Source organism: Chrysochloris asiatica, unplaced genomic scaffold (assembly GCF_000296735.1).
Source record: "Chrysochloris asiatica unplaced genomic scaffold, ChrAsi1.0 scaffold00008, whole genome shotgun sequence".
Classification (NCBI taxonomy): domain Eukaryota; kingdom Metazoa; phylum Chordata; class Mammalia; order Afrosoricida; family Chrysochloridae; genus Chrysochloris; species Chrysochloris asiatica.
Genome location: NW_006408526.1, coordinates 21,893,305 through 21,920,353, shown reverse-complemented (window position 1 = coordinate 21,920,353; position 27,049 = coordinate 21,893,305). Strand labels below are relative to the sequence as shown.

Below are 27,049 nucleotides of genomic sequence, written 5' to 3'. Positions count from 1 at the left end.
ACTATGAAAACGCCATAAATGGCTGCATGTCTCTAGACTGGCAATGATAATGTGCTGTTGTGTTGTTGTTAAGTGCGTGGAATTGGTTCCAACTCATAGTGACCCTGTAAAGGATTTCCAGGGAGCAGCTGGTTAGTTAGAACTTCCGGCCTCATGGTTCAAACCAACCTTGTGGTCCAGTGCTTTATCCCACAGCGCTACAAGTTGATTCCGACTCATGATGATATCATGTGTGTAGAGTTGAACCACTCCATAGCGTTTTCAAAACTGAGACCTTTTGGGGAACGGATCACTAGGCCCTGTCTTCCCAGGTGCCTCTGGATGGGTTCCAACCAACAAGTTTTTGTCAAGTAATAGAGGTTTAACTATTTAAGCATTTGTCTCAGGGTTCCACAATACTAAGGATAATAATGTGAAATCACCCTTCTGAAGGGCCCAGGTTCTCATGGCAACAGATAGCCAGAATTCTAACAGGAACATTTCTATCTCCTAGCTGCCAGCCAGCTGCTTTCTGAAGAATGTACACAAAATCTGATATCATGCCATTCTTCTTTTTTAAAGATAACTTATTGTTGTGTGTTCACAAGGGAACATGACCTAGGGATTCTACTTCTGGAAAAATACCCTAAGAAAAAAACCTCTTAAATGAGGAAATAAATAAGTTGTTTATAGTGGGAAAGGGGGAACAACTTGAAAAGTCCAACACAGAAAAATGACTAAGAAAATTGCAAATATTATGATGTTTTACCAAGCATACAATTTTGTCACCTCAAATGTTAAGTGAAAAAAGCAAAAGTAGAAAAGTATACGCATAATATGATCTCATATATAAAAATTTATGTATAGAAACAAATTAAAATATTCAAAAATATTAACAGTAGTTGCTTCTGGGTGGAAGTATAATTTTGTTTTGTTTTTTAATCATTGTCTGCAATATTTCCTAAATGCTCTATAATTAAGATGCATTATTTCCATTTTGTTGTTGTTAAATGCCATTGAGTTGGTGCCAACTCATAGCAACACTGTACAGTTTCCTAGGAGCAGCTGATGAGTTTGAACTGCCAACCTTGCAGCTCAAACTGACCTTGGGCCACCAGTGCATTATCCTACAGTGCCACAAGCAAACATTTTTATCAAAATATTTTCTATAATGCCTATGTTCTGAATAATGGCTAGAATTTTTCAACTTTTGCCTGATTTGATCAATTCCAGAAAAAGAAAAAAAAAAAAAAGATGGCTCAAGAGAACTAGAATTTTCACAACAAATAGCAAGAAAAGGAGGCAAATATATTACAATTTTGTTTCAGGATCTGAGTTCTGATGAAGAACTGTACTGAAATACCAATGCCTTTACACTTTTCTCAATAGTACATCTGAGACTTACAGAGGGCTCTGCTGGCAGCAGTGAGTTACAGAGTCTCATAACCACCTGGGTCCCCATCGTCCGAGTCCCTAGAAGAGCTGGATCAGAGCCACCTTAAAATAGGAAGAGGAAGAAATGTGCAAAAATACAGCACAGGAAAGAAATGCCAAGAGCTAAACCATCCTAGTGGAGTCAGGCCTCTCCCCAAACCTAACAACTGGAATCATATCAAAGTATCAGAAATAGGGGCTTGGTTAGCAAAAAATCCAGACCAAAGTATTAGCATCCCAACAGGGTTATTCAAGTGGTATTTTAAAATCTACTCCCTTAGGTTTTAGTGGTAATAAAAGAGAAATGCTTCTCTATCTATGCAATTTCCCTTCTCTTTACAGTCAAAAGCCATAGGAAATATTCAGAAAACAATCAAGAGAAATACTGGGAGACCCATTTCTGGCATTATACTTTTCTCCATCTTTAGGACTTCATATTTAACTCAGAAAGGTAGCATTTATATTCTAAGACAGAAAATTTTACAAAGTTTTTACCATTTACAAAAAATGTTATCATGTACATTATCTTATCTGACCCTCACATTAAATAACACTTGAAGATGGTTGTTGTTGTTGTTGTTGTTGTGTGCTGTTGAGTGGGATCTGACCCATAGCTACCCTGTATAGGGTTTCCGAGGAGTGGCTGGTGAGCTTCAACCACCAACCTTGTGGTTCAAACTGACTTTGCAGTCCAGCATATTAACACACAGTGCCACACCAGGACTCCAGAGATGGTGGTTAATTGTATTAGCCCAAGTTATGGAAAACAGGCTTGGAAATTATTCCACCAATAAGCCGTGGAGACAGTCCTCCAACCCACCTCTTCAAAATCTACCTGTGCTTTGTCTGTACTGAGAACAGGTGTAGAAAATTGCTATGACAACGATGATGGAGCTGTTATCAACTTTCAACTGCACACTACGTGCTTTGAATTTTCACAATCGTTCACAAACAAATAATATTATTTCCAACTTTCTAGGCTGCAATTCTATTTTCAGTACTTCACCTATCTTAAGGAAATTGTCCCTGAGAGGGGCAGTGGTGTTTGGAGAGGATGGTGTATAGGTTGAACGAGGCAAAAGAGTTATCACTCGTCTCCTAGTTCTAAAGTCTGAATCAGGAACTGTACTCTAGGAACCTATCAATTCAGAGCAGATTCGGACAGTGAAACTTCGGTAATTGTACTCTCCTTCCTTGTACCCATTCCTAGACCCCTCCTCGTGTCCACAGTTCTGCTCTGGTTGCTCAAACGGTTTTACTTCCCACTTCCCGCAACCTTTGGTACCTACCGCTTAAGTTAAGGATGGGTTTGGTTCATCATCTCTATCCCTGGCCCTAGTAAGCGCAGTCTCCTCCGGCTCAGGAGTCGCCGCTGTATTCCGCTGCCATGGTGACAAAGAGGCCGTCCCTGGCTTGGCCTGCCTCCTACCGGGCTAGACCCATGCCGGCTCCAGACAGTTCTTCACCCGCCCCCTGCCGGCCAGGATGGTGCCCCTGCCCGTCGTGATCCCGCCCTTACTGGACAGTGCCCCGCCCCTGCTGGCCTGGATCCACCTCCTGCCTCAGGATCTCAATGTGGCTCGGCCTCCAATTGTGGCCAGTACAGTGGGCTATCCTGGCTTCTCTAATGGCTGACATTGTGAACGCCTTTAGCCTGAGTGGAACCCTTCTAGCATTTACGGAGATCTCTCACCCCAGAAAACGCACCAGGCATATTAATTAAGCAATTTATTGATGCCAATAGCTTGAGAGTCAACAATCCAGCCAACGGGAGATCCTGGGCCCCACCGTGATGCGATGTCAGTACCAATGACATGAAGTCCTTATAGTTGGTCAGAGAATCTTGAATTGTGTTTTCAGGCCTCAGCCCCAGTCCACATTTGCCTGGTTGGGTCTGGGAGCCTTGACTCACAAACGAGGAATAAGACCAAACTAACCCTGAGACTGAGAAAAGCTCAGTATGCTTTTCCCGTTACTTCTTCAACTTTGAAGTGTGAAGTGTACAAAGAAGATGCCATTAAATACAGTCCAACAAGATCAGCCCAAGTGGTTATGGGATAATCGGTAGGCGCAAAGACAGAGGTCAAAGGTTTATCTTACTGCTCACTCAATCTGGCCACCTCATTCTGTGGAACTCTGCTGTCCCTAGTTAATCCAAATGCAACTCCAAGCTAATGGCAACAAATAAAACGGTATAACTGGAGACCCTCACATTTCCAGGGGCTCTGGGGTTTTACAAAAATATGGTCAAATCTCAAAGCGACAGATTTCCCCCACAGGGGTCGCAGGGAAGTGGAAACTGACTCTTTCCCACCCCCAGGCTCACACCAGCTTCCCATTATTGAGCTTGTTGTTAAGAAAAGGAGGGTTGGGCTGGGGAAAACGAAGGGTTGCATACTCTGTGGCATTTTCTAACTGCAGGCTTTTCACCTCCTCGACAGTGCGTGGTTGGGTCTGGCTGTACACCAGGATGTCTGCGTAATGCAAGTTGTTCTCTTCTGACGCGCAGGCTTGACGCTTCTCGTAAGGTTCTGGCTGTCCCATCACTCGCTCATAAGTACATTCTGGTGCTTCAATGTCCTGTGAGGAATGGACAGAAGTAAAGGAGAATCATGGTTTTGCCCCTCATCCCCAACGTTAGATCAATTAGATTGATGTTCCTTCAATTTGCCATTTTGGGTGGGTGCAGGGAGATGGGCAGAACCAGCAAGTTCTATAGAGGTCTGTCCTAAGGAAAAAAAAAAAACTCACCACTGGGCTACCCCACGTCTGAGCAGCCCGGGGGAGAGTACAGAAATCTGTCATTACCCTTGTGTTATTCTTCAGCTGCTGCCATTCTTGATGCTGCTGCTGCTGCTCCGGCTGCTGCCGCCGCCGTAGCCTCTTAAATGGCTGCCTGCCTTGGCTCCCTGAGGAAAAGAAAACCAAAAACCAAACCAGTTACCATCTGTCTTGTGTGTCAGAGTAGAACTGTGCGCCATAGGGTTTTCAATGGCTGATTTTTCAAAAGTAGATCACCAAGCCATTCTTCCGAGGCACCTGTGAAGTGCCAACCTTTTGTTTAATAGCTGAGTGCTTAACCATTTACACCACCCAGCTACTCCTCTGAGAGAAACAAGTACAATTTAAAACGTTTAATCTCTCATCCCTGTCTATGCTAAGATTGTTCCCCTTCAAATATCTCTAATAAAATTTCTGGTAGTCTTCTGACTCATTCATCTGCTTTCATTCTCTCCTCTTTCCATCTGTCAAACTCTTTAGCAGGGTATGTAATCTGGCCCTTTCTCAATCTGACTGTAATGTCTTCCATCTTCATTTTTCACAATTCCTAACATAGTTCAACAAATGAATATATGCTGAGAGTCCATTACATGATAGTCTCTGGAGAAAGAAAGATAATAGGATATTCCTTTGCCTCAAGAAGCTTATGGCCTACTAAGAAACATACAAACAAAACAACTGTTGAGTTGATTCTAACTCCTAATGGCATGATAAGACAGAGTTGAACTACCCTCGTTGGCTTGCAAGTCTGTATATCTTTACAGAAACAGACTATCACATCTTTTTCAGCTGGGGGGTTAGAACCTCTGACCTTTTGGTTAGCTGCTGAACAGTTAACCACTGTGCCACCAGAACCCTGTTACAGCCTACTGTTGTTGTTGTTGTTGTGTGCCGTGGAGTCAATTCCGACCTAGAACGCCTCATCTTTCTCCCGCTGAACAGCTGGTAGTTTCGAACTGCTGACCCTGAGGTTCGCAGCCCTATTCGTAACCACTACGCTACCAGAGCTCCTTACTAATAAGTAAACAGAAGCATGTGGTACATGCTCAGCTACATCAAATACCTGCCACTTTCAATCAAGTCTGCCTCAACTTCCCTCCTATTCTCCTCTCCTCTCTCTACTAACTTCGCTGCCTAAAACACCCTTCCCTCCCTCTTCTGTTGCCTTGTGAACTGGCTATTATTCTTTCAACATTGGTGTCTTTTCCCCTTGTTCCACAGCATTCATATGCTTCTATGAGAGCACTAGCAGACGGTATTATGAAGAAAGGCCTGAGAATCTATTTCTGAAAGTCAGCCAATGAAAACCTTACGGATCACAATGGTTCAATCACATTGTACATGAGATCATCATGAGTTGGGGATCAACTTGATGGTACCTAACAACAATAGGTGGAATCACCATTTTTTGTTCATCTCTCTCTCTCTCTCTGTCTTCAACTTGCTTTTCAAATTTCCTAGGGCCAAGACAGAGTAGCCTTCTTCCTGTGACTGTAAATCTTTACAGGAGCAGAGAGACTCATTTTTCTTCCACACAGTAGCTAGTGGCTTTGAACCACCAACCTTGCAGTTAGTAGTGCAATGCTTACTCCACCAGGGCTCCTTATATACAATATAAGTGCTTCATAAATATTTATTGAATAAATGAAGGGATGAACAACCAACACTGTCACTCTGTGATAATGTAAAGAATACTTCAGAGGTTCTGAGATGCTCCACACTGAAGATTTTCTTTTATGTTCTATTTCCCTTTATCGCTTCCAAAGCATTTCTTCTTTTTACCCTTAAAACCTTCCCAAAGACAATGATTCAGTTGTCTTTTCAACTCCCTGATTTTCTCAGGTCTCCCCAGCCCTGCCCCCACACCCCAGCCAGTTACCTGTTTTCTTTTTCCTCTGGAGAGTTGATGGGCAGCCCCTGTGATAGGAAAAACAGATCACCCATGTGCAAAACCATCCCTCCTTCATTATTTGCATTGTAATCTCCTAATAATTCTGGGACAACTCTCCCCAGCCTCCCTCTAACAAAGACTCAACCTGAGCCAGGTTCAGCCCCAAAGCATTTGTCAAGTAGGTACCACACGGACACTGCCCTCCCCACCCCCTTCCTCCCCCATCCCCCTAGACTATAGCCCTTAGACAGCTCTCAAATTTAGAACTGAATCTGCTCCCAGATATTACCTTTCAGCCAAACAATAGACTGGTCTATAAAGTGAACAATTAATATCTTTGAAGAATGTGCTCCCTAAAAGATTCCACCCAGTTGTAGTTGTTGGTTGTGGTTGTTAGGTGCCCTCAGTCAAGTTTTGTTTTGTTTGTTTGTTAAGTGCCGTCGAGTCGGTTCCGACCCATAGCGACCCTGTACAGGGTTTCCGAGGGTGTAAATCCTTACGGGAGTAGAAAGCCTCATCTTTCTCCCGCGGAGCAGCTGGTAGTTTCAAACCGCTGACCTTAAGGTTCGCAGCCCGATTCGTAACCACTATGCTACCACAAGTAGGCTCCCACAAAATGAAAACCTTTCTGATCCTGCACCATCCTCACAATTGTCACTATGTTTGAACCCGTTGTTTCAGCCACTATGTCAATCCATCTTGTTGGGAATCTTTCTCTTTTTCACTAACACTCTATTTTACCAAGCATGATGTCCTTTTGCAGTGACTGATAAGATGTCCAAAGTACTAGAGATGAAGTCTCACCTTCCAGCTATACTTCTTCCAAAACAGATTTGTTTTTATGTTTTGGCAGTCTATGATACTTTAAATATTCTTCACTAAAACCATCATTCAGGAGCTCTGGTAGCGTAGTGGTTACGAATCGGGCTGCGAACCTTAAGGTCAGCGGTTCGAAACTACCAGCTGCTCTGCGGGAGAAAGATGAGGCTTTCTACTCCCGTAAAGATTTACACCCTCGGAAACCCCTGTACAGGGTCGCTATGGGTCGGAACCGACTCGATGGCACTTAACAACAACAACAAAACCATCATTCAAATGTATCACTTTTTCTTCAGTCTTCCTTATTCATTGTCCAGCTTTCATATCATATGAGACCATTGAAAACACCAGGGCTTCGATCAGTTGCACCTTAGTCCTCGAAGTGACATCTTTCCTCTTTAACATTTTAGAGAGCTCTTCTAAAGCAGATTTGCCCAATGCAATGCACATTTTGATTTCTTAGCTGCTGCTTAGCATTGATTATGAATTTGAGTAAAATGAAATCCTTAACAACTTACAATATTCTCTGTTTTATCATGTTTATTGATCCAGTTGTTAAGACTTTTGTTTTCTTTACATTGGGGGTACAATCCATACTGAAGACTATTCTTTGATCTTCATCAGCAAGTGCTTCAAGTCCTCTTAGCTTGCACCAAGCAAAGTTGTGTCATCTGTGTATTTATGTGCTTTCCTCCAATCTTGATGCCATGTTCTTCTTCATATAATCCAGCTTCTCATATTGTTAGTTCAGCATACAGATTGAATAAGTATGGTGAATGTATACAAGCCTGATGCATACTTTTCCTGATTTTAAATCATTCAGCATCTCCCTACCTATTCTGTTTGAATGAATGGCTCTTGTTTTATGTAAAAGTTTCACATAAAAATAATTAATTGTTCTGGAATTTCCATTCTTCACAATGCCATCCATAGTTTGTTCTGATCCACACAGTTGAATGCTTTTTCATACTCAATAAAACACAAGTCAACATCTTTCTGGTATTTTCTGCTTTCACTCAAGATCCATCTGATATCAGCAATGATACCTCTCATTCCACGTCCTCTTCTGAATCCAGAATTTCTGACTTTATGTCAGCTTCCTGCTGATGTGCTGCTACAACCATCTTAAAATTATCTTCAGCAAAATTTTACTGATATGTGATATTAATGACATAGCTCAATAATTTCCACATTCTGTTGGGTCACCTTTCTTTGGAATGGGCACAAATTTGAATCTCTTTCAGTCAGCTGGCCAGTTAGCTGTCTTCCAAATTTCTTGGCATAGGCTAGTGAGTGAGTGCTTCCAGTGTTGCATTAGTTGATTTTGTTTGTGTGTGTGTGTTCATGCTGTATCAGTTTGTTGAAACATTTCAATCATAGGAAACCAAAGGACAACATCTGTCCAAAAATAAGTTCAGAAAGGGCAGGAAAGAAGAGTGAAGAGAAACAGAGACTGAAAGGAGGAAGTGGGAAGAGTTCTGTCACATTAACTGGATTGCAAGTAATGTCATGAAGCAAAATGTGTATAAATTGTTGAATGGGAAACTAATTGGCTCTGTAAACTTTCATTCAAACCACAATAGTTGTTGTTGTTGTTGTTTAAGAAGAGTACCACATTTCTCCCAAATGCATGGTCCTAGAAAGTGGAATAGCATAAATGATCTAACCAAACCCAAAATACAGCTTCAGGCAATCAGACACTACATGCCAGAGATGTAGCTGACTGAAGATTATTCTGGAATTGTCTAACAGGCCAATCCCAGCAGCAGAGGGTGAGAGGAAGCTGCCAAATAATGAGGTATTGCTGGATTCAGAAACCATACTGCTGCTTTTTCAGTACTTTTATTTCTTGGGGGTGGCAGAGTCTCTGACAACCCAGGATTTTCCTGCTGGGGGTCATTAGAAGTTGCCACAATCAGGACTAACTACTTACGGTTCCCTCAAAGTCCTTTTTAACAGCTGACCTCCCTCTCTGCTTCCCTGTCCTTGATTTTAATTAACAGAGAAAGGGAGAGATGTTCAACCTTTAATGTCCTTTTGAGAACTCTGTCCACAGCACAGGGAGCTGAATTTGGTAAGTGACTCAGCTGTCCACGCCTACATTGCAGAACAGATCTCTTAGACTCTCTGCTGGGCCCCTAGGGTCCCCAATGGAGCCCATGTGTCTACGTGATTGTCAAGTGTTTCATGCCCAGAGAAACGACATTGCTCTGAGGAAAGTTGCTGAATAGTTTAGGGCTTACTCCTGATGCTTTTTTCTTCCCAGTACATTTCCCAATTCTTACCAGAGCCAACCCTACTTGTCTAACTTCTAGTCTCCCCAGGGAAGTTACCTTATTTTACTAATTAAAAAGAAAAAGGGAGTGGGCCTTCTAAATCATGTTGATTTTACTACTGTGGAGAAAATCAGGGTTTTTCCACACACATTTGACAGAGGTTTGTGGGTTGTTTTTTTTTTTTTAGTAACAAAACATTTGACATAAATAGTTGAGTGACATTAATTATGTTCCTCATGCCATTCAATCATCACCCTTATCCATTCCCAAATAATACCATCACCCTTAACAGAAGCTCAGTGTCACCTAAGTACTCTCCTACCTCCCCTACCACTGGTAACCATTAGTAAACATTTGTCTCTATATACTTGCCTTTTCTAGATATAAGTGAGATCACATAATACACCTATTTGTCATTTTGAGACCAACATATTTCACTCAGCATGATTTCTGGTTTCAATTGTGCTTGCTGAGCTGAGGGCAGAGCCTCCATCCGGACTATACATGTGGTTCAAGAAAAACAGTGAAACTACTACCATTTCTGTGTCTTTCTACTGCCTTTCCTTCTATTTCAGCTCTTACATTCTCCTACAGCTGCCCAGTCAGAGCGTTTTCCTATCTTTCATTCCTTGCCCCTGTTGCTACTTTCTTCCTACTTATTTCTACATTAAGTGGATAAAGAGAATATTGATTCTCACACACTGTGAAGAACTGAATCAATGTCATCCAACAATCTGTGTAGAAATTGTTAGATGGGAACCTAAGTGACTGTGTAAATCTTCACTACAAATACAACAAAATACTATTTTAAAAAAGAGAAAAGATTATTAATTCTGAAATACATGGCCTTAGGCTACCCAATTTCAGTGAACAGAGTCAATTTCTAAGTTGAATATTGCACAGGGCTTGAACACAACCTAGAAGTTATATTCATAGACAATAGGATTTTATCTTTAGTTCAGAAGTAAGGAAGCTGAATGGGTACTTGCCTATACTGGTAATAGGAATAAATATTGTTGCAATCTTTTTAGGATGCATTTAGCAATTAGCATAAAAATCTTAAAAAATAAATGTGTAGACCCATGATGTAGCAATTCCATATCCTAAAGAAATGATGAGACATGTGAAAATCTGGATGCTTATAGTAGTATTGTTTTTTATACACAAAAGAAATGGAACGATCCCAAAGTTTAGGAATTGACTACATAAACAGCATATCCAATCAGTGGAATACTATGCAGCCATTTATAAAAAAATGCTGGAAGACTGTTCATCAACTTAGAAAAATTCATTTTTTATTAAGAAATGTCAGGTATGTTTTGGAATAAAAACTGTACATGTAAACATTCAAAAAGGATGATATGGAAATACAATAAAATGTTCCTCTTGAGTATTTATATTAAAAGTTTGCTTATGTTCTACTTTCTGGTACTGTCCAAGTTTTCTACAGTAGGTATATATTATTATATGATCAAAAATAAAACATTTTATAATGAAGAACTTTAGAACTGTCATAGAGCCTTATGGCTCTGGAAGTTTATTGAGATAATGAAAAAATAGATCAAATTTTTTTTTTACAATCCTATTATTTTATGAGGAAAAAAGATTTTGGTTAGAAAACTAGTGTACTGGTTCTAGTATGGGTTCTAGAGTCAGAATTTTTTTTTCCTGTTTTTAACATTTTATTGCCAATAGAGCAGATAATCAGCCTTGTATTCAACAATTCATACACATTCTATCTCAACTCATTGACTACAATTCTCCAAATGTATCATTACTCATTCTAGTTCATTTCGATTCCCCATTTCCATTCCTCCATCTTTTCTAACCCTTCTGAACTTTGTCCTTGGGTAAATTCCAGCCCCCTGACCTCAAATAGGCAATTATTGCAAGGTATGCACACCTCACTAATATCGCTGCCCCCCTACCCCCATAGACCTGTCCTTTGCCTGATGAACAAACTGAGCCACAGGAGTGAGTTCGCTTCTAGACTTAAAAGTTGTCTAAGGGCTGTATAGTCTTAGGGGGTTCCACTAGTCTCTATCCCACTAGTTTTGTTCCACATTTTTTTCTTCCACTCTCTCTGGGGCCTTCTAATGGGATTCCTTTCTAAGCAGTTGGTAGTGGTAGCTGGGCCCCTTTCTAGTTCTTCTGGTTTCAGGGTCGTGGAGACTAATGTCGGCATTGAGTCAGAGTGCTTATACTTGCTAGCTGTGTGACTTCCAGCAAGTTTCTAGCCTCTTGGGATTATTGTAAAGATGACATAAAGTATTAAACGTAAGCACATGGCATATAATAAGCATCAGTAAAAACTGGCTAGTACATGCACCAACTAGTACAACTCAGAGAAAGAACCGACCGATAATGAAGACTGTGAAGACTTGGAAAGAAGCAGGAGGGGGTGAGAAAAACTGTTACATCTCATTCTTCTGAAGCCTTTATAGGTCTCTAGATGTGGCTCTGTACTGCAAACCACAAAGTCGGCATTCTGACCCCATAACCACTGCTTGGGAGAAAGATGAAGCTTCCTACTCCCGCAAAGATTTACAGCCTCGGAAACCTTATACAGGGTCCCTATGAGGTGGAACTGACTCGACAGCATGTTAACAACAGATGTTCTCTATATGGGGGACATTTTATAGTTTAAAGAATGCTTTAAGAACTTTGTTTTCAATCCTGATAACATTCTGGGAAACATGTGTTGCTGTTCCATTTTACACATGGGTCAACTGAGTTTTCATATACACTCTATTCTGTGTTCTTTAAAAACAAATTTGTGATGTGAAGATGGTAGCTCATATTAGCTATATTTTACAGATGAGGAACAGAAAAGTTAAGAAACTTGCCTAACGTCACTTAGCAATTATGTGTGAAAGATGCATTTAGATGGTCTTTGAATGATCTCCTACTTTTTCCCATTTCTGACTTTTAAAATAAACATTTCTCTAAATGATTTGTTTGCTCTGGAATATTATCTATGGTTAAAAGTGGTGGTGGTGATGTGCCATCGAGTTGGTACTGACTCATAGCAACCCTGTATAGGGTTTCCAAGATGGTTACTCTTTACGGGAGCAGAAAACCTCATCTTTCTCTTACGATGAGACTGGTAAATTTAAACTGCTGACCTTGCTGCTAGTAGTCCAACACGTAACCCACTACACTACCAGGGCTAACCACGTGGGCTTTGGGCTGGGATCTTGGTACATTACTTCCTAGTCATGTGTCCTTAATCAAGTCCCTTAACTGCGCCGAGTCTCAGCTTCCTCAGCTGTAAAATGGTGGTAAAGAGAAACCACTTACCTCATACCCACTGCCATTGGGTTGGTTCTGACTCATAGTAACCCTATGTAGGGCTTCCAAGATGGTAACTCTTTATGTTAGCAGAAAGTCTCATTGTTCTCCTGATGAGCAGCCAGTGGGTTTTAACGGTAGGCCTGTGGTTAGCCGCCCAATACCTAATCCACACCAACACCAGGGCGCCAGACTTACTTATCCAAAAAACCCACTGCCACAGAGTCGATTCTGACTCAGAGCGACTGTAAATTTTACAAAAGTAAAAAGCCTTATCTTTCTCCTGAGAAGCGGCTGGTGGGTTTGAACCGCCGACCTGTGGTTAGCAGCCCAATGCCTAATTCACACCAACTCCAGGGCGCCAGACTGACCTCAGCCAAAAAACCTACCTCCTTAGAGTCGATTCCGACTCACGGCGACTGTAAATTTTTACGGAAGCAAAAAGCCTTTTCCGTCTCCTGAGGAGCAGCTGGTGGGTTTGAACTGCCGATCTGTGGTTAGCAGCCCAATCTCTAATCAACATCACCATCAGGGCTCTAGACTTACGTTATCCAAAAAAACAAACTTACTGCTATTCACTCGATTCTGACTCATAGAGACCCTATATAAGGTTTCAGAGACCGTACATTTTTGTAGGATCAGAAAGCCGCATCTTTCTCCTGACAAGCAGCTGGTGGATTTGAACAGCCGACCTTGTGGTTAGCAGTGCAGTGCTTATCCTAGAGCGCCACCAGGGCTCCCCATGTACCTCACAGAGGTGAAATTAAATGAGATTGTGTGTAAAGTGCCTGGCACAGAGTGAACTCTCAAACACTGTGACTATTATCTCTGGGGATGAAGGAAAGGAGGAGGAAGAAGAGGACAGAGAAACAATGTCTTATTCACCATGCCAGCCAGCGTGCTCTGGCCATTCAAAGGACAGCTGACTTGGCTGGATTTTCTGAGGTCTTCTGAAAGGAGAAAGCATAGAAGGAGGTGTTGCTCTGGTGCTGGAATCGAAAGGTGCCAGGAGAGGGAGTTGGCAGTGAGAGATTGGCAAAGAATTATCTCTAGGCACTCTGATTCATACATTTCAGTGAAGGGAAAGGTACTCTGTTCAGCTTAGGATCTCTGTGTCCAACAACAGAGACTTACCCTCCTCCGCCCTTTTTCCCTACTCACCAGCTTCCCCCGCAGCAGAGCCGGTTTCCCATGGTGTTCTGTCTCTGAGAGAACCCAGCTGTTTGTCTACATAAAGAGACTCGTGCGTTTCCTGGTTCCCGGTTTAATTTACAGTGGCAGCTCCCAGGGAGTCTTTCGTCAGTGTCAGATTTCAACCAAGCAGGTTGGACTTTGGAAGCCACCTGCTGGAAGGATTCCCAGGTGACTCTGTTTCCAGCCTAAGGTAGAACAGCAGCACAAGGCTGGCTCCAGGTGAGCGCTATCTCACCTTTGGGATTTGGAATTTCTTTGATGAAACCATGAACTTTGTGAGTTTAAAGCTTGAATAAAAAGAAACCTGAGATAGAAAAGAACTCTGGGTTTCCTTCGGAAATGCTCCTCGACTACATCACATTCATTGTCATTGAAATAAATCCTCTCTAATGGAGTACAGTCTTACCTTATCTTCCCCAGCACCACTCAGATTTAAATGGAGTTCATTTTCCCAGTAACTGGTGCCGGTTTCTTACTATCTCTACCCAGAATCTGTGTTTGAATACTGTAGTCTTTAAGCTCACCCACTGCCTTCAGGTTGATCTCCACTCATATTAACCCTACAGGACAGAAACCTTAGGGTTTCTGAGACCATAAATCTTTATATGAGCAAATAGCCTCATCTTTCTCCCATAGAGTGGCTGGGGGGTTTACACTACCTGCCTTGTAGTTAGCAGCCAGATGCTTAACCCACCATACTACCAGGACTTCTTACTGGAGTCTCTTGGAACCTTGAATTTAGAGAAATGAATTCCATTTATATTCTCCCTGACTTGGGGACTCCTGGTGTGGGGCTGTAGGATAAGCATTGGACTGTTAACACACGGTCCGCGGTTCAAACCCTCCAGCTACTCCTCAGAAATCCTATACAGGGTCACTATGAGTCAAAAGTGAGTCCATGGCACTTAACAACAACATGAGCATTAATGGACAAATCATTTAGCCTTTCATGACATAGGTTTCTACCACTGTAAAAGGGAGAACTGAACTCATTAATGAACTCCCTTTTTGGTCTGAAAGAGCGTATGCTTCTGTAATCATACTTCCCTCAGCACTTTTTAACCTCTCATTGCCCCTTCCCTGGTATAGAACTACAGAAGCTCCAATTACTCCTCAATCTAGTTTTTTCCAATGACCCAAAGTTAGACTCATTCCACACTCAACCAGCAGCTAGGATGCAGTGGAGCAAATTCTTCTGCAGAAGATACAGGCTCTAGGGGCATTTATGAAACGTGTAAGGCTTATCTTCAATGCTCTCACCCCCATCCTTACTAGTTCCCCAAATGCCTGGTATTTGTGTGCTCCTCCTCATAGATTGTCATGGAGCCCTGGGGGCACAGTGTGTCGAACACTGGACTGCAAGATCAGCATTTAAACCCATCATGGGACACAGATGAGGCTGTCTACTCCCATAAAGAGTTAGAATCTCAGAAATCCTAAAGAGCAAGTCTACTCTGAGTTGGAATCAACTTTGTGGCAGTGGGTTTTGTTTTGTTTTCATAGATATTAAGGTGGATATTCAATATTGATTGCTAAATGAAAGTAAGGATTTACAGTCTTAGGAACCCTATGGGCAGATCTACTCTGTTCTATAAGGTGGCTATGAATCAGAATGGACTCAACAGCAACAGGCTTATGGATATTTGAGAACCACCAACCAGGCTGTGCTCCACAGAGAGAACCCTAAATCTGAACACCGGCTGATCTTTCCTTATGAGAATCAGGGATAATTAGAGGGGTGTTGTGAAGATGAAATAAAATAATGTATATAAAGCTCTAGTCCACTGCTTGGCACACGGGAAGCTCTCAGTAAGTCCTGGCTATTGTAATTATTGGGAGGAAGTTCAAGCTAGCAAATCCACCTGTCCATGTGGGAGACCTGGGTTTGATTCTTGGCCAATGTACCTTATACACAGCCTCCACCCCAGTCTCTCAGTGAAGGCTGGCATGTTGCTGTGATGCTGAACACGTTTCAGGGGAGATTCCAGATGGAGACACACTGATAAGAAAGACCTGGAAATCTACTTCAGAAAATGATATAGTGAAAACTCAGTGAATCACATAGTTCATGGCTCAAGGCTGCTAGCTCAATGGTAACTAACAACAACATGGTGATTATTATTATTTCTTGTTTTCAGCTGTTTGGTAACAAAGTATTTTATTTTTCAAATCTTGTACCCAGATCACGGCACTGGCCTATGATCTTATGGCCATGTTTCTCCCCTGCAATCCAGTCTTTACTCTGCCATTAACTGTATTCTTTTTGTCCCATTATACCCACCCCCGACTCCCCCGAAACTCCCTTCCCCCAAATCCATTAATGATGTTCTGGGAGTCCTGGTGTGGCGCTGCAGGTTAATGCGCTGGACTGCAAGGTTGGTTTGAACCACAAGGTCCGCAGTTCAAACTCACCAGCCACTCCTTGGAAACCCTACACAGGGTCGCTATGGGTCAGAACCAATTCAACAGCACTTCACAACAACAACAGCATAGTAAAGGTCATACTTCTTAGCCTGGCATTCAAAGCCATTAACAATCTAGTCCCTTTCCAGTTATATCCTCTGTAGTTTAAAGGCCAGTTTAGATGACCAAAAACTCCAAAGGAACCAATAAAGTGTTGTGGTAGCAAGGAAACTTGGACACCTTAACCACTGCCATCGAGTCAATTCCAACTCAGAGCAACTCTACATAGGACAGAGTACAAGTCTTCCTTAGGGTTTGAGACTATAAATCTTTATGGGAACCGAAAACCTCATCTTTCTTCTGTGGAGCAGCTGGTGGGCTCAACCCACCAACTTCTCATTTTGCAGCCCAATGCTTAGCCACAGCACCACCAGGATTTCTTCCTATACACCTTGATGTTGTTAAGTGCCATCAAGTTGATTCTAACTCATTGTAGTGGTGATGGTGGTTGTGCTATATAGTGGGTTCTGACTCATATCGACCTCATATCGAGTTTCCTAGGAGCAGTTGGTGGGTTTGAACTACTGACCTTGAAGTTAGCAGTAGAGTGCTTATCCTACAGAACCATACCACGACTCCCCTATAAACTTTGTTGTTGTTGGTGGTGTTAAGTGCCATTGAGTCGGTTCCGACCCACAGCAACCCTGTATAGGGTTCCCAAAGTGCGGCTGGTGAGCTTGAATTGCCGACCATGCAGTTCAAACCGACCTTGCAATCCAGTGCATTAAAAACCACAGAGCCACACCAGGACTCCCTTATACACCTTAAAGCAGTATTAATAGAAGACTAATATGTTTAAGCAAGAGGATTTTTTATTCCACTGAAGTCTATATCATTCCATGACTGGAAGAATAATTTTAGGTCTAGATGCTACATTTCAAGTAACATGAAAAGGCAATGTGTTCTAGAAAACGTCTGTGTATGGGAGTTTTATAAAAAGGTATGATTAAAAGAACTGATGGTTAGCTGGGAAGTGGAAGTCTTAGGAGGACAGGACAAACAAAATCCCACAGCCATCGAGTCCATTCCGACTCACAGTGACCCTGTGAGTTGGTTTCTGAGTCTGTAAATCTTTACAGGAGCCGACAGCCTCATCTTGTTTATAGGATCGGTAACCAGTGGTTAACTTATACTATAGCGCCACCAAGGCGCCTATTTTTTAAATACCTGAAGGATTGGCAAGAGAAAGAAGGGTCATGTTTATTTTCTGGACATAACCAGATCCAGTGGGCTGCAGTTACTGAAATGAGAACTTTGGTTCAATAGAAGAAAGAACTTGTAACCAGTATGCACACACACACAAAAAAAAGAGAGAGTATGTTAGTTCTGACTTCATAACATCACTCAAAATGTCCCAGCATTAGTTAGCTCATAATGTGAAAAGATAGTTCATAATATTGTGCAAATAGCTAGCTCATAGTATGGTGCAAACTTGACTAAATCAGAGGTTTTCCTATTTTTTCTAAAAACCTCTTTCTATAAAGTTCACGTAAAAGCCTCAGTTACAAAATAGATCAAAGCTGTTCTAATTAAAACGAGTAGGATCTTTTTTAAAAAAATTCTTTTTCTTCTCAACTAGATATTAAGATTCCTGAGAGTAGACAATAATGTATGCATTTTTCATATTTTATATTTGCAAAGTATATTCCCATAATGTATTACCTGGAGTTTGATAAATATTTGTTGATAGAATGAGTGAAAAAAATGAATAGTTATTCTTATGAGACAGGCTTACATTTTTAATAGAAGACAAACTTTAATCAAAAATTGTATTTCTTAAGTGAGGATTCTTATCCTGGTGGTCCATATTAACTTGCATATTTGGACACATACTAACTTATAAGGCAAAAAAAAAAGCTCATTCATTATATTGTCCATTAGTCATTAGGGAAATACAAAAAAATCTGGAAGCGTGATCATTTTTCTAGGATGAGGGTTTATAAGTTTTGTCAGGTTTTCAAAGGGGTCTGTAACCCCCCAAAAGTTAAGAAACATCACTTTATTTTATTTTTTTGTATTTACCTTTCCTTTATTAACTTTGAAGCAGTCCTAAGTTAATCACCACTTTAGCCATTTGAACAGCAAGGTTGGCACTTCAAGTTCACCAGTTGCTCCTCGGAAACCCTATACAAGGTTGCTTTGGGTCGGAACCAACTTGACAGCACTTAACAACAACAATTATAGTCTTGGAGTCCTGGTGTGGCACTGTAGGATCAGCACTGGACTGTGAACCACAAGGTTGGTAGTTCAAACCCACCATTCACTCCTTGGAAACCCTATACAGGGCCGCTATGAGTCGGAACTGATTCAACAGCACTTAACAATAACAATTACAGTTGTGGTTAAAGATATGTAAAAATATGTTTTGGGACAGGGAGGTCCTCTTGGCATTTCCCAAATCATACACATGCATGCATGTTCTCTGGCCCCTAAGATTGATTTCCTTAATACACCATGCCCCTAGTCTTAGGACTCTACTTGGTTCTGTACTTCCAAGGCAATGTTTCCTGGCATCACCACCACCACATTAATAGCCCTTGACCCCCTGCATTTAGTCTTGGATTGAATGGGTGAGATGATGTGGTAATACCTCTCTGGGATGTTCCATGAGTACAGACAAATGTTTTCCTTCTTGGGTCTTCACAATGCAGAGGGTGAGGAGACTTTGGGGTTTGGATATCATGAGAAGAATGATAGGGGTTTCTGTGTTTGTCCCTGTTTGGGCATATTCAGTCTTTTGGAATCAAAGACCATTTTCAGTGAACAGACCTTAGCATGGGGAAACAAAGTACTGTCTTTTGTTTTAAGTAACTCTTTCCAGTCAGAAACCATTTTCCCAACCTTTACCCAGAAAGAGGAAGACCCCCAGTGAGATGGACTGGCAAAGTGGCAGCATCAATGGGCTCAAGCGTGGCAACAATTGTGAGGTTGACCATGGACCAGGCAGTGTTTCGTTCTGTTGTGCACAGGGTCACTGTGAGTTGGTACTGACTCCATCGCACCTAACTACAACAACACCCAAAAAGGGCCAGACAGTCTGGAGACCCTTGTTTTTGTGCCTCTAATCACCAGTGCTTAGTGGTTACGAATCGGGCTGCGAACCTTAAGGTTGGCGGTTCGAAACTACCAGCTGCTCCGCGGGAGAAAGATGAGGCTTTCTACTCCTGTAAAGATTTACACCCTCGGAAACCCTATACAGGGTCGCTATGGGTCGGAACCGACTCGATGGCACATAACAACAACAATCACCAGTGCAGACAGTGCCCTCTGCACTGTTTGGATGGTGTATCCCTTTTCCCTCCCAGGATCATGCCCTCTTTTGTTGCATTGTGAGAAAATTAAGGAATTTGATCTGAAGTTAATGCCAGCTTTCGGGTATGAGTTCAGCATCCAAGTGTGTTGCTCAAGGGTGTCATGATGTTGGTTCACCTAACTGAGGAGCTTTCTGTCTAGCCTCCCCCTCATCCCATCCCATCCTCTAGGTCACAGAATAGGGAGCAGCACAAATAAAGCCCTAGCATTGGGTTTATTCCACTCTACCCAGAATTAAATCAAAAGATAGGAAATGTCCCCAGGGACCAAACAACACAAGAGTACCATGAGCTTTCCCCTTCTTCCAAGAATGCTGCTACCTCTGGGGTGGTGGTAGCTGCTCAAACCACACCTTAAGAAGTAGAAAGGGATTGTCTGCATGGTGGGTGTGTGGCAATCAGAGGTCAACTCTGGTCGTCTCTTCTTCAACTGGATCAGGAGGTGCTGGGAGCAGGGAGATATAGACCTCATTAATTTCTGTGTCCAAATGTCGCCCACCCCGAGGGGCCTCCAAGTTAAGGATGCCATCATGGGAGAGAGCAGCTCGGACTCGCCAGGGGTCAACATCGGCAGGCAGGACATAGGTGCGGCAAAACTCTCGGGACACGAAGCCGTGGCGGTCCAGGCGCTGGGGGTGCCTGGCAGACACCTCCAGAAGGTTGTCCACAGTCCTCACCGTCACCTCATCTGGGGTAAAGTGGCTCACGTCCAGAAATGCCTGGAATTTGCCCTCACTGAGCCTAAGCTCTGAAGCCCCTGCCCTGCTGCCCTCCCCAGCTCGGGCTGCCCGTGGCCGGACATAGTAGCCGTGGTAGAGGGTGGGGGTCAGGATCTCTTCTGGAAGGAGACCTGAAGGGCAGACAGAGAAAGAGAAGGGAAGAGTCTGGATGAGGAAGGATGGGGTGGGAATAGTTGTGGTTTGAAAGTAGATGGGAGCTGAGGAGGGTTGGAAGAGCAGGAGGGACCAACAGAAGACAGCTAGGGAGAGGGAACTGAGGAAGAAAATGCTAGGGAGTGAGGGAGGAGGAATCAAACGGGGACAGGGTGGCTAGAAGGGTAAGAAGAGCAATGTGGAACTTGTCTGTCCGAGGTCAGTAAGAAGGGGAAAGAGCCCGCTAGCTTGGGGGTGGGAGGAGGCAGTCTGGGATGGGAGATGGCTCGCCCCAGGAGTTCAGTTAAGCCTGGAGTGGGTGGAAGCCAGTAACGTTGGGAGGTCAGCCCAGAACTTGGGAGGTGGGGGTGGGAGGCTAGGGGGTGGCGTCTGTGCCATACCTTCTCCGAAGCGCTGCTCGCCCAGGCGGCTCGGGTTGGCAAATTCGTACTCGGCGGTGGCCGGGTGGGCATGTGGTACCGAGCGGCCCGACATGGCTGCAGACGCGTCAGCTGCCCTGGTCAGAGATGCAGCCCGAAGAACCCGGGCTGGTCTGAGGTGGGGGGCGGGCTCTACACAACCCAAAATAGTGCTGAGCCTGTGAGGAAAGGGCGGGAGCAGGGGCCCTGAGTGGGAGCGACAAGTGTGAGATCAGAGCCGACTGGACCCCCAGCTCCTTCCCCCTCTACATCAGCTGTCGCAGGATGTCTGTGAGAACAGCTGGGGGTCCTGGCTCAGGAGAGGGCTGTGCCAGGGCAAGGAAGCTGGCGCCAGATGAGGCTTGGCTGATACCCTTAGGAACAGTTTGCACACAGTCCACACTACCCTTTCTCCTCCTCAATTGTAGGCACTGTGCATTGTGCCTCATAAAGCACTCCTGGATGTGGTGTTCTGCTAATCGTGTACACTGAAAGACGAAAAGACACTTTTTTCTATACGGGGTCATTCGGTAGGAGCTGTCTTCCTACTCATGTTAGTGTCAGGCTCTTCTCCCCAACCCAGGGAAATCTAGGGAAACCCACAAAGACATCTGGGCATTGACTTGATCACTGCTCTAAAGAACCACAAAGAGTTAATGTCCCTGGGGCCCAGCCTAGGAAGATTCCAGTCCCTGCTCAGGCCCAAGATAGTTGCTGGCCGGATTCCCCTGGCATGCAAGGCAGGAGAGGGGGGCGGTCCACACCACCAGTCTGCTTGGGATTCCTGACTCTGTTCCAGCCCCCAGAACAGAAAGGGGGTGCTGCCATGGGGTGTGGATGGGAAAGCCAGTGAAACAAGACCAGAGCAAGTCACTGGCCAGCTCAGACGTGTTTGTGTTTCTCTTTTCTTAGCTCAGTGAGTATTGGGTATGTGTCACACTGCCAAAAATCCGATCACAAGTCTCCGTGAACTGGCGGTGAGCTGGTATAATAAAATCCCTGACATCACCATTCCAGAAGCTTCACAAGACTGCGTATATAAGAGGCTGGCTGTAGCTGCAGCTGAAGGAGCTGACCAGCCAGCTGATCCCCACACTCACTTAGCCACCATGGACATCGCCATTCACCATCCCTGGATCCGACGCCCATTCTTTCCTTTTCACTCCCCGAGCCGCCTCTTTGATCAGTTCTTCGGAGAGCACCTGTTGGAGTCTGATCTCTTCCCAACTTCTACTTCCCTGAGCCCCTTCTACCTTCGACCATCGTCCTTTCTGCGGGCACCCAGCTGGATCGATACTGGGCTCTCAGAGGTGAGTCTCTTCTCTCTGCAAGGCCAGGAGAGTTCTTCCTTGAAGTTCCTGGAAACTCCTCCATCCCTTTCCCCCCCCATACCCGTCTAAACCTGATTGTGTTGAAATCTCTTAAGTGTTTTAGGTACATGTGTGTCCAGGCATGAAGGAAGATAATGTCCCCAAAGACTTCCTTCTCCAGGAGTTTCTAATAATATTTATTACATTTCTCCATGCACTTTGAAAACTGTCTTCTACTAACTTCCCAGCAGGATGCCCCTTCTTTGGTTCCCTCCATAAAGGTCTGCAGGGGAATAGCTGCCACCAGACTCCTTTGCTCTCCTCTTCTATTGTCGTTGTTGTTAAGTGCTGCCTAGTCGGTTCTGACCCATAGCGACCCTGCATAGGGTTTCCAAGGAATGACTGGTGAGCTTAAACCAACGACCTTGCAGTTCAAACGGCTTTGGCTTTGCAGTCTGGCACATTAACCCACGATGTAACACCAAAACTCTTCTATTACCTCCTGACAAATTTTATCATCTCAAGTTTCAGAGTTAGGAGAGAGTTCTACCTCAACCTTTCATCTCCTTTAGGTGGAGCTGGAGACAACCACTATTTTCTCCTGTTCTGTTCCCTTTTCTGAGATTTCCCCACGTTTCTCAGCATTGTAACTGGGCACTGGCCTGGATCTAAGCCTTATGACGAAGGAATGTAGGTCTGGTCTTGAGACCTCGTCACTTGTCCTAAGAGACTGGGAGAGTAGAGTGAACAGATAAAGTTGACAGAAGCTATCACAGCTAATACTCTGGTTTAAGTATGAGTAAACAGTAACTGTGTGGTCAAGGACTTTGGAAGGACAAACAGGACCAGCAGAACATTCTAGATTGAGTGGGTGGGAAATTTGGCAGAGACTTGAGCAAGAAGAAGGGACCTTTGTCTCATAGACAAGTGACAAAAGCAGGCATTGGGTTGAGAGGCAGCAGAAGCCATGCACAGGCCCATCCTTGTGATTTGTTAAGTCCCCCTGGGTGGCCTGTCTTCCTTCCCTGTCTCTGTAAATAAAGCTTGATACTGATAACCAAGTAGTATGTGTTGCATCCCACTGTGGTGGTTCCCCTAAACAAGGGAGGCATGCTTATTCAAGAAGAAATTTTTTAGCTAAAAAGGAAGAAAACTACCTGGAAAGAAAACAACTCTACAGAACAAGGAGCCCACCAATGTAAATAACATCCTGCCATGTTTTCTTTTATCCCTCATCCTTGTCTTCCACTCTGCTATTTCTAGATGCACCTGGAGAAGGACAGGTTCTCTGTCAACCTGGATGTGAAACACTTCTCCCCAGAAGAACTCAAGGTCAAGGTTCTGGGAGATGTGATTGAGGTGCATGGCAAACACGAAGAACGCCAGGTATTTAGATTTTAGTTCTTCCCATTCATTCTGTGCCTGCTATATGTCAGGCACTGACATTAGCCTCTGAGAGGTTAGCAACAACCTTGTCCCAAGCCATAAAGGTATAGATCAGGGTCACAGATCAGTAACTAGAAGGATAAATTAGTGAAAACTTGTTTCCTTTGTTTGTTTGCCAGAGCAAATGGCTTTTGTTGGTTGTTTTGACTTGATTGCCTTAGAGGGGATAATATTTACTCTCCATTAAAGCCAGGGGTACCAACCTGAATCATCAAGGGAATTTTAAAGAATTCAAATACTCAGGGACACTCTAACCTAGTTAAATTTGAGTATATCTGAATGTTTAGGGGCGCAACCCAGACATAAATAGCTTTTGTTGCTAATTGTTGTTGAGCTGGTTCAGACTCATAGTGACCCTATATAGGGTTTCTGAAGAGCAGCTGATGGGTTTGGACTATTAAACCTTTGGTTCACAGTCCAGTGCTGATCCTACCACACCATGGCTGATTTGACTCATAATGACCCTGTATAGGGTTTCTGAGGAGCGGCTGGTGAGCTTGAACTGCTGACATTGTGGTTCAAACCGACTTTACAGTCTAGCGCATTAACCTGCAGCACCAAACCTGGACTCCAAAATCTCCCTAGGTAGTTTTAGTGTTGCAGTCAAGGTGAGAATTGCTGATTCAGGCATAGTGCTTGTGACCTGTCTGCTTTACATAATTACATTGACTGCATGCACCTTGAAGGCATTTGAGTTTGTGATGACCTCTTTTCAGGAATCACTTTTCCTTAGAAGTCCTGGTATGATGCTGTAGGATAAGCATTGAACCGACTCCAAGGCACTTAGTAACAACTACTCCTTAAGCTCATCTTAATGCTCACCTACTTGATTTGTCTACTTTTCAGAACTGTTCTCAGCTCCCAATATCCTTGTTGTTATTATTTAGTACGTCGAGTCGCTTCTGACTCATAGCAATCCTGTACAGGGTTTCTGAGGAGCAGCTGGTGGGTTTGAACCACTGACCTTGTGGTTAGTAATACAGTGTTTACCCATTGAAGCCCATTAAACCCACTGCTGTTGAGTCAATTCTGGCTCATAGTAATCCTGTGAAACAGAGTAGAAATGCTCCCTAGGTTTCTGAGACTGTAAATCTTTACAGAGTAAAAAGACTCATTGTTTTCCCTCTGCAGAGTGGCTGATGGCTTTGAACTGCCAACTTTGTGGTCAGCCGCCCAATGCTTAATCCTTTGCACCATTAGAGACCATTGGTAATCAGTTAATTGAGTGTCTACCTGAATAAATTCTTACAGTTTAGCAGGTATAAGGATTAGGGCTAAGCAGTCTTTGGGGGATTCTGAAGAATGAAACAGCTTCTCATTAGTCTCTTGGAGAATTTCTAAATGAATATGCTTCTCACCAATTAGTAATACCTCAGAACATTGTGCTTTTGATGTTTGCAGGCTGATTCCGTTTTGCTTCCTAGTTTTAAGTTTGGGTCATAGTCTCCCTGGATGGAATCATTCTTTTTTTACACATAAATGATTTGGATTTTATTGCACATACAGAGAATGTTCAGGGTTACTCCTAACATTTGCTTTCTAAATAACAGACACGTGAACTGAACCATAAAACCAAAAATAATTTCCAAAACCCTTTGGAAGGGATTTTCACTTAGTAGAGAATCTCTTTAGTTTGTGGAATCTTTTACTTGTGGAATAATTCTTTTTTAAAAACAAAACAAAAAAAAGAGATAAAGCAGCAGTCTTAGTTGTCTACAGTCTTCTGGAACATTCCTGGAGTAAGGACAATTTCTGGGCTTCCTTAGGAGCTGGTGGCGCAGTGGGTTAGGCATTGGGTTATCTGAAAGGTCAGTAGTTTGAACCCACCAACAGCCCCTTGGGAGAAAGATGTGGCAGTCTACTTCCCTAAAGATTTACAGTCTTGAAAACACTACGAACGAAGCCGCTCTGCTCTGTCCTAGAAGGCTGCTATGAGTCCTAATTGGCTCCACAGCCAATTAGGGTTTGGTGAGATTCAAATCCTGGAGGGCCAGCAAACTTTGGTCTAAGCCTCTAGGAAATATCTCTAAGCATATCCATGCCTAAGGATTTTGGAAACTGAAATTTTGGGGTACTACAGACTTCTCAGACTCTCCCTAGTAGCAGTGATACCGTGGCACTTTATCTCAGCCCCAAACTGGAAGGAACAACTCTTTAACTTAACATCATCATGTTGTCATGGCATTTGGTCCCATCTTAGGGGTTTGGGGTCTCTCAGGGTTTGAAAGGTGGTACTAATTTCCTGTTCTTATCTTTCTCTGTCTCTGTTTCTTTCTCCCTTCTCTCGGATTAGGATGAGCATGGCTTCGTCTCTCGGGAGTTCCACAGGAAATACCGGGTTCCGGCTGATGTGGACCCTCTTGCTATTACTTCATCCCTGTCATCTGATGGGGTCCTTACTGTGAATGGACCAAGGAAACAGGCCCCTTGCCCTGAGCGCACCATTCCTATCACCCGTGAAGAGAAACCTGCTATCGCTGCAGCTGCCAGGAAATAGATGCCCTTTCTCTAATTACATTTTTTAAAACAAGAAAGCTTCCCCACACTGAATGAAAACCTTGTGACTAGTACTAAAGCATTAATGCTAAGGGCAGGCCCAAGTTATTAAGCTAATAAAGTATCACTCAGCAACAGATAACTGTCTTGTGTTTTAAAATAAATGTACATGGACAAATACCAACAAATCTATATTTAATCATCACATTTTGATTTGGGTGGGGGAGGGTGCTTCTGGATTTGAGAGTCAGAGTGATTAGGAGCCACAATTTAGTAATAGTATAAATTTAGGCAAGTTGCTTAACGTTTCTGATTTTCTATTTATAACATGAGGCGCTGATTTGTACAGAGTTCTTCTAAGGGGTAAATTAAGGTGGAATAGGTGTCCTGGTATAGTACTGTGGGTTTATGCGCTGGGCTGCAAGGTCGGTTTGAATCACAAGGTTGGTGGTTCAAACTCATTAGCTGCTCCTCGGAAACCTATACAGGATCACTATGAGTTGGAACTGACTCGATGACACTTAACAACAACAACAACAACAGCAGGAGTTCTGTTGTGGTGCTGTAGGATAAGCACTGGACTGCTAACCGCAAGGTCGGTTCAAATCCATAAGCCACTCCTGGAAACCCTATACAGGGTCACTATGAGACAGAACAGACTCAATGACACTTAACAACAATTGTTGAATTCTAAGAATATCAGCTCTTTTCTCTTCTCCTATTTGATTTTAGACCTTTGTTCCAGTAACTGGAACAAATTGGAGTGAACTCTGGAAAGCACCAGGTAAAAGGCCTTACTTAGTACATCACTAAAATTAATCATATCACTGGGAGGCGAGGGTACCTCCAATATTATTTGACATTTTCCTACTGATAACATTGTCTTCAGCTGATTCACAAAGGCAATTTATAGGTGCTTATCACTGAACAAACCTCTCAGGCTTGAGCTCTGAATTATTCAGCAAGCACTTGTTAAAATAAGCCTGGGAAACATCCAATTTGATAATTCACGATGAAAAAGTTAAGTTTTAGAATTATAAGTAATAGCTGATGATTAAGTGAGTCTA

At 43.2% G+C, this 27,049-nt stretch overlaps 3 protein-coding genes across 3 annotated transcripts; 1 reads left to right on the top strand and 2 right to left on the bottom strand.

Moving 5' to 3' along the window:
* Positions 1-3,735: 3,735 nt before the first annotated feature.
* Positions 3,736-13,664, bottom strand: LOC102817559 (chromosome unknown open reading frame, human C11orf52). Its single transcript, XM_006833969.1, has 4 exons — positions 13,633-13,664; positions 6,074-6,111; positions 4,222-4,322; positions 3,736-3,993 (listed from the first exon to the last, which is right to left on the bottom strand). The coding sequence occupies exons 1-4, from the start codon at positions 13,662-13,664 to the stop codon at positions 3,736-3,738; spliced, it is 429 nt and encodes a 142-aa protein (XP_006834032.1).
* Positions 13,665-19,639: 5,975 nt separating this feature from the next.
* On the bottom strand, positions 19,640-20,846 carry HSPB2 (heat shock 27kDa protein 2). Its single transcript, XM_006833818.1, has 2 exons — positions 20,713-20,846; positions 19,640-20,289 (listed from the first exon to the last, which is right to left on the bottom strand). The coding sequence occupies exons 1-2, from the start codon at positions 20,804-20,806 to the stop codon at positions 19,838-19,840; spliced, it is 546 nt and encodes a 181-aa protein (XP_006833881.1). The 5' UTR covers positions 20,807-20,846; the 3' UTR covers positions 19,640-19,837.
* Positions 20,847-21,552: 706 nt separating this feature from the next.
* CRYAB (crystallin, alpha B) lies at positions 21,553-26,124 on the top strand. Its single transcript, XM_006833817.1, has 3 exons — positions 21,553-22,040; positions 23,304-23,426; positions 25,780-26,124. Exons 1-3 carry the CDS (start codon positions 21,660-21,662, stop codon positions 25,981-25,983), a joined length of 708 nt encoding a protein of 235 aa, XP_006833880.1. The 5' UTR covers positions 21,553-21,659; the 3' UTR covers positions 25,984-26,124.
* Positions 26,125-27,049: the final 925 nt, after the last annotated feature.

What these genes read in the sequence shown, in the direction of transcription:
- CRYAB (XM_006833817.1), top strand. Translation starts at nt 21,660, where the DNA reads ATGTGTCACACTGCCAAAAATCCGATCACAAGTCTCCGTGAACTGGCG. An exon ending in TCGATACTGGGCTCTCAGAG is followed by an intron (nt 22,041 to 23,303) that starts GTGAGTCTCTTC and finishes TGCTATTTCTAG; the next exon opens with ATGCACCTGGAGAAGGACAG. An exon ending in GCAAACACGAAGAACGCCAG is followed by an intron (nt 23,427 to 25,779) that starts GTATTTAGATTT and finishes CTCTCGGATTAG; the next exon opens with GATGAGCATGGCTTCGTCTC.
- LOC102817559 (XM_006833969.1), bottom strand. Translation starts at nt 13,664, where the DNA reads ATGGGAAACCGGCTCTGCTGCGGGGGAAGCTG. An exon ending in CCAGAGGAAAAAGAAAACAG is followed by an intron (nt 4,323 to 6,073) that starts GTAACTGGCTGG and finishes TCTTTTCCTCAG; the next exon opens with GGAGCCAAGGCAGGCAGCCA. An exon ending in AGCTGAAGAATAACACAAGG is followed by an intron (nt 3,994 to 4,221) that starts GTAATGACAGAT and finishes CATTCCTCACAG; the next exon opens with GACATTGAAGCACCAGAATG.
- HSPB2 (XM_006833818.1), bottom strand. Translation starts at nt 20,806, where the DNA reads ATGTCGGGCCGCTCGGTACCACATGCCCACCCGGCCACCGCCGAGTAC. An exon ending in CGAGCAGCGCTTCGGAGAAG is followed by an intron (nt 20,290 to 20,712) that starts GTATGGCACAGA and finishes TCTGCCCTTCAG; the next exon opens with GTCTCCTTCCAGAAGAGATC.